The sequence below is a fragment of the Apiospora aurea genome (assembly GCF_038362705.1).
Source record: "Apiospora aurea strain CBS 24483 chromosome Unknown utg000002l_segment0_segment0, whole genome shotgun sequence".
Classification (NCBI taxonomy): domain Eukaryota; kingdom Fungi; phylum Ascomycota; class Sordariomycetes; order Amphisphaeriales; family Apiosporaceae; genus Apiospora; species Apiospora aurea.
In genome coordinates, this window is record NW_027117389.1 from 541,773 (window position 1) to 548,120 (window position 6,348).

General features: G+C 53.7%; 2 protein-coding genes across 2 annotated transcripts; both read right to left on the bottom strand.

Moving 5' to 3' along the window:
* PG986_002563 (NAD(P)-binding protein) lies at positions 1 to 1,078 on the bottom strand (the record flags this gene model as incomplete). Its single annotated transcript, XM_066838785.1, has 2 exons — positions 1 to 378; positions 437 to 1,078. 2 exons carry the CDS (start codon positions 1,076 to 1,078, stop codon positions 1 to 3), a joined length of 1,020 nt encoding a protein of 339 aa, XP_066703849.1.
* Positions 1,079 to 4,346: 3,268 nt separating this feature from the next.
* PG986_002564 (uncharacterized protein) lies at positions 4,347 to 5,036 on the bottom strand (the record flags this gene model as incomplete). Its single annotated transcript, XM_066838786.1, has 1 exon — positions 4,347 to 5,036. The coding sequence occupies one exon, from the start codon at positions 5,034 to 5,036 to the stop codon at positions 4,347 to 4,349; it is 690 nt and encodes a 229-aa protein (XP_066703850.1).
* Between the last annotated feature and the right edge of the window lie 1,312 nt (positions 5,037 to 6,348).

The window sequence follows — 6,348 nt, forward strand, 5'->3', positions numbered from 1 at the left end:
TCAGATCTTGTTGGAGTGGAGCTGCAGCTTCGTCCTTTCCTGGTGTATCTTGGCCCACATCAAGGTCTTGGCCCAGAGCCCTGACTGCTTCCCCTTGTCCTGGCTATCAGGAGAGCTCTGGTCCTTCTGTAAAAGCGTATAGTACCCTCTCTGACCAGCATACCTCGGGTTTAGCGCGAGCTCGACGACATCGTGGCCTGCTGGGGCAGCGGTTCGTAGTGTTGGACCCATGATCAGCCGGAGGATTGGTAGCAGAGGCTTGTATACAAATGTCTGCATGAGCACCAGGCTCCGGGGGGTGTTGGTATGGAGAGCCCGCGAATCGACCAGGTTACCTGGATTGATAGCAATGGCAGTGAGAGCCTTCAAGTTAGAATCCTGGAACGGGTATACGTTAGCAGAAGCATTCTCGTGATTGACCCATGGCGATATTCACCTTCTCGAGATGGTCGTTCAACGCGTACATCCATGTAGTGATGGCGAGCTTAGTGGTGGCATATCTTTGGTAGCCCCGCCCTTGCTTGTCTGGGTCTGGTTCCATAGAAGGCTTGGCCAACCGCTCCATGTCGTCAGGGAGGATGGGCGGGTATTTCTCCATTGCATTCTTCCCGGGCCAATGCGAATCGCTGGATAGCATCACGACACGGCCGGCCGAGCTTTCACGGAAGCTCCCCAGAAGACGGAGGACAAGAGCTGAATGGGCGATATGTCCGACCTGGAATACCTTATCGTAGCCATCGGCGGTGAGCTCAGGCCCGGCTGTAAGATTCCAGTAATATGCATTGCAGACTATGGACGCGATTGGTGGGTATCGGCCGTTTTGAATGCCAGAAATCACTGTGTCGGCAAACGCGTGAGTGGCCGTGAGACTGGCCAGGTCGAGGGCAAGAACGAAGGCCTTTGCGTTCGGATGGAGCGAGATGGTATGGCGAAGCCGCTTGGTGTTAGGATCCGAATCCGACGCATCTCTCACCGTGAATATCACAGTGTACGCTGGATATGTGCGGAGGACATAGTCGGCAGCGGGGATTCCCAAGGAACTGTTGGCCCCCGTGAAGATGAGTAAACCATCCTCCATCCTGATGCGGTGATGGGCAAAACTCAAAAGGATATCACGGCGGCGCATCAAACAGTAATGACACCCACAAAGATGAACCAGCAGATATGTGCACTGCTTCACACTTTGCCAGGCCGAAGTATAGCAAATGGAGGGAAAGGATGTGGGAGTTGGATGGAATCAAGAGGTTCTTGGAAGTTGCATTGCTGTAAAGAGTGAACAAACAAGTCCTCGGGTAACACAATGCATGTTTGATGAATCATACAAGCAGTTGACCGCCATACAGGCCGTGCATGAGCAAACACCTACTTAGGCGCCTTACTGCGAGAGGGACGCAAATGCAAGGGGGCTGATGAGATGCAGTGGGATTTTCTTGTCAGATGAGTGCTGGGTCTTGATTTAATCTGCCTTCCCAGTCGGTTGATTATTGGTTCCTGCCTCCCTTTGTATCTCGTATGTACCACGCACTGCCCGCGGCTAATCTCAAATATACAATGCATAAGTATGTTACACAAGCAATAAATTTGGACAAGTTCTTCACGTACACCACGTTTGATAACGCAGGCGAAGCTATTTTCTCAAGATCTCTCGGGTTCATCAAAGCAGGCCACGATGTGAGTGGCTCTATTGCAACTCTTGGAGCTTGAACCGATATATGGCCAAGATCTACCCTAGCCACAATCGTGCGTATCTCATCCTGCATACGCCTGAGTTTCTCCTCGGGGGAACCGTCACACCACCACCAGATCGACCAGCTGATTCGTCGGGCCACCGCTTCCCGCCCTGGGACGACTAAGTCTCCGGAATCCATCGGGGCTGCTCTTATGCCCAACCGAAGCTGCTTTCCCCCTAAGCACCACTGCATTACTTTATCGCTCAGTGGTTTCGGGGGGTTGGCCAAGGGAGAGACCCGCCTATTTGAACCCCTTGTTGCTGAAATCCTTATCTTATCATTATTCTTGGACAAGTTTGAAACTCGAGCGCGGAAGTTTCGTCGGCGGTGCCAATCTGGTGACTGCATCCGGATCCAGAGTTCATTCAACTGAACCTCTCTGCCCAGGGGTTTATGGACATCCATAAGCGCAGTCTCGTCAGCAACCAACCACCGACCAATCGTCTCAGCGATTGGATCAATAGCTCGGTTAGCTCAGTTGGTTAGAGCGTCGTACTAATATTCTCTCTTGAGTATACTAAGTAATGCGAAGGCCATGAGTTCAAGCCTCATACTGAGCATCTTTCATTTTTTGCCCTGTTTTTCGTCCCCTTTTTCTGTGAACTCCTGCCGTTGGGATACTTCGTCTCGATGTCGCGTTGCTCACATTGTAGTATTACCAGTGAGGGCAGATTATCACTTCAAAGCTGACTGCAAGTATGCGAAGGTCGAACTTTGACCTCGGATTTGGTGGTGTTGGCCATTTCGCCAACGACATCTCGTTGACACGACAGTGGCCTAGATCCGATGCACCGGGGCTCTGGCGATAGGTCCAGCCTTCTCCAGACCTTTGGGTGGAGGGAGTAATTGCTTAGTGCTTTTCGTTTCAATTGCTGCACGTGTGTAAGGGCTTCGCTTCTGGCTGCTTATCCGATTCTCTTCGCCGTCGTCTTCGCAGTCTAAAACCACCCAACCTCTCCCGGGAGAGTGCGCGCGACCCTTCTGGATTCAAAATAGCAATTCCTCCTTAGATACCGTCATTCTGTCCAGGTCTACCGCTTCGCTGCTCTTGGTTTCCAGCGAGTGGTCTCCGGTCGACGTCTCTGCAGCCCTCTCGCAATAGCGACATGGCATCTTTCCCATCACGTAGAAACATTATGCCCAGTCCATGAGATTAGCGATGCCGTGCAATGCCGCCTTTGTTGACGATCTGGGTGTGATCTCCAACGCATGAGCACCGCACAGTCAGGGTAGCGAATCCCAGCCCAGCGCACCACCTTCCGCGACATCTACAACATGCGCGCGAGACTTATGATCGACCAATCGGGAAATGGGATGGTTGCCCTGGGGAGGAATAATATGCGTATCGGTCGGGCCTGCGCGGGAGAATGTCTACTGGTCTTTCATGGTCTCTTCGTCCTCTGGTGCAGCCCAGATTCTGGTCAGTGGGATATCTGCGGTTTGCAGAGCCACCACGAGAAAATCGAAGTCGTATGCCAGCTCCATACTGGTTAAGTTCGGTCTGTACCGCTTCGTCTGGCAGGTCAGCGTTTTTTTTTTTTTTTTTTTTTTTTTTCTTTTTCACTGGCTTTTGTCATCATGTTTTATCTCGGAACCGGCCCCATCTATACGTGAGCTGTTGCCATTTCGGACATCTTTGGACCACGGCTCGTACCACCTGGCTTGGCTCTGGGGGCTCTGGGGGCTCTGCTCCGTTCCCCGACTTGGCATTGGCTACGTCCACCGGTGGACCATCGCTTATTAGTAAGATGGTTGACGTCCCGTGGTCGGTGTCAATGATCGAGCTCTTCATGGCTGGTTTCCGCAAAGGTGGCATCGAACCGGCTCAGCGACAGGAGATCTAACTCTTCCTCCTGGCGAAAGGTCCTCAATGGACAAGTGGCGATATTCCCATGGTTGAACCAGTTATACGTGAACACAGCGGCCGTTGAGATCCGGAAGACGCAGGTCTGGTGACGCGCACGGCTTTTCACAGGCCGCATCGTATGAGACCGGGACCAACACATCAGTCTGTGACCTTCGCGTCCGTGGTACCCTCTTCCTCTGGACTTGAATCGTTACTTTTAGTCGATAAGTAGTTACTGGAGGAGCCGGAACTGGATCATGTTGGGTTCAGCGACATTTGATGTTGGTGAGTCCCAGCGCAGTGCGACATTCGTCAGCTGCAGGGTCGCTGAGAATCTGCTGCTCAGGGGCAACGACGTCCCAATGGGCGGACAAGCTGTTTTGCTTATAATACCCAACGGGCCCTCCGAGGTTCAACTCGTTGGATCGCGACGTCTACCTTGTTCCTGTACTCGTGCGAGTGCCACTCGGGCGCCTGCATCCGGGATCCGTCGGGGACACCGGCATGGCATGGCCAAGGCCGCAGGAACGCAGGGCCGCGCTCGTAATCATTTCGTGCCCGACCGGCCCGCCGGGAATTACGAAGGACAGAGTAGCGCGGCCATCCCTCGTTGGTTATTAGTGCCCTCTGCTGCGATGCCTCGAGCCGCCAAGTAAGGCCCCAGGAACTGCTCCGTAAGTGCTGTATACGTCTTGCTGGGTTTCGGCGAAATCGCAAGGTTGTGTAAGATGTCCATTATTTAATTAAATGGAAACATATGCCTTGTCGTTCTAGTCGTGAATTAGATTTGACACAATCAGGGGGGCACTGAGACTGCCCGGGCGAGGGTTTGTGGGTTCCTGGAAACACTGCGTTGCTGGCTTCCTGCGAATCTCGTGAGAGGAGCGAGCCACGGCCTGTCGTGATGTTGTTGATTTGAAAGCTCGCTCCATCGGGGATCCCGAGGGGACCCCGGCCCTGCGTCGAGCCGGCGGTAGACCAACTTTGCCCCAGGAACCGTATGTCGAATCCGAGTTGTAGCCGGAGTCCGAGTACGTGCTGTACTTGTCTTCCCATCCACGTCGGCATGGTCGTCCACATGCTCGAAGTACAGACGGTAGGAGCGCCATTCCGGTTCCCCCAAGCCTGGTCCTCCCACGTATGTATGTGCAAGTGAGCAGGCCGGCCCTGCCGCGCCACCGGGTTAGCGTCGAGCCGTTCGCTGGGGTCTTCTTTACACCTGCTCCTGCGTCTCCCACGCCGTTTCTCCGTGCCCCTTCGGAAACGGAGGTGGCCCGCTCCGCCAGGAACGTGGCAAGTAGATGCGCTCTCGCAGCCCCGCCGTGGTCCATCTCGCACTCGCCGACCACGACGCCCATGTCGGTCCGCGAGGTCGACTGACCGGGCCACCTGATTGTCGAATTCCAGGTCGGAAGGGCATAGCGCCTGTCGGCGTTCCCCAGAGCTCGAGGCGCCAGCATGATCGTTTAAGCTGGGTCGGCTCCGCATCCGGGGAACGTCCTTGGGGACCACGGAAGGGGTGGGGACGACTGTCCTGGTCCGAAAATGGCCGGTGTAACCTGGGAAGTGTTCGACTTCCCGGTGTGCAAGAGACCTGGCCAAGGTTGGACAGTCCCAGGGCTTGACGCCAGTTTGTAGAAGGTAAAAAAGGAAAGAGTAATGTTGGGTTGGTTTGTTGTATATATAGAATAGAGTGGTGTTGAACTCGGTGCCGGCAGCGTGGAATCCTGAGCCGGAACAGGAGCTGGAGTGTGAGTCCGAGATGGAGTAGGAGCTGCCAATGTGCGCCCGTTCGAGCCATGTGTCCCGGGGTTCAAGTGCAGGTAATGTCCCATGACAGGCATCCACTGCCAGGTCGTCGTTCTCCTTGGGTGCCGCGAGATGTAGCGTTTTCGTGGCCAGATGTTTGTTTCCGAGGCAGTGTGGCTTGCGCCAGCCTTTCGTACTTCCCCAGCCTGCGAGGTATACTGTTCTGGTGCATGTATAGCCAAAGGCCTGTGTTGCAATGTGCTGTCTGCTCATAGTCAAGGCCCGGAGTTGTTAGTTACACTGCCTAACGATTATGCCACATGTCCATTTCGAGCAATGTAAGGAGGATGTATCAGAACGCAAGGTGTGGGCTAATCGCCTTCAGACTGCGTGGCTTCCTTGGGCGTAATGCATAGTTATTCGTATGAGTGATACGAGTGGGAGTAATAAGCAGGAATAATTCGGCTCGAGTAGATGTAGGTGATCTGTTTGTTAGAACGACCCGGAAGATGTAGGCAGCAATTAGCGAACAAGGGGTGACTATGGCTTCGCATAGTTATGGTATTCGTCGCAAGGCCGATTGGGTGCCATTGTTGGTAGTATGGGTGGATTGGTTAGGTTGGTACCGTCCAGAGCCGAACGGATATGCTAGATGTATGGGCGAGTTCCGAGCATGGTCTCACTCACCAAAGCATTGCTTGTATCCGAAAGAGTGGAATGCAGGTCCTGCTGATGACCCGACCAACGTACATGTATCGTAGTGATGTCTCGTCAATACGGAAGGGGTTTCCAGGAAGTGCGTCAGAGGACATCCCAAGTGCCGCGGGAGTTGATCACTAGGACAAGTGTTGTAAGCTGAGACTACATGTCCCCCGAAATTGTGGTAAGGGATGGTTGATATGGCGTAGCACCAAGGACATTGCGACCATTGGTCTAGGTCCATGGAAGACCTAGATGAACGAGAGGAGACAAGGTCTATGAGAAAGGTGATGACAGATCAATGCAGCAGGTACTTTGTGTGTC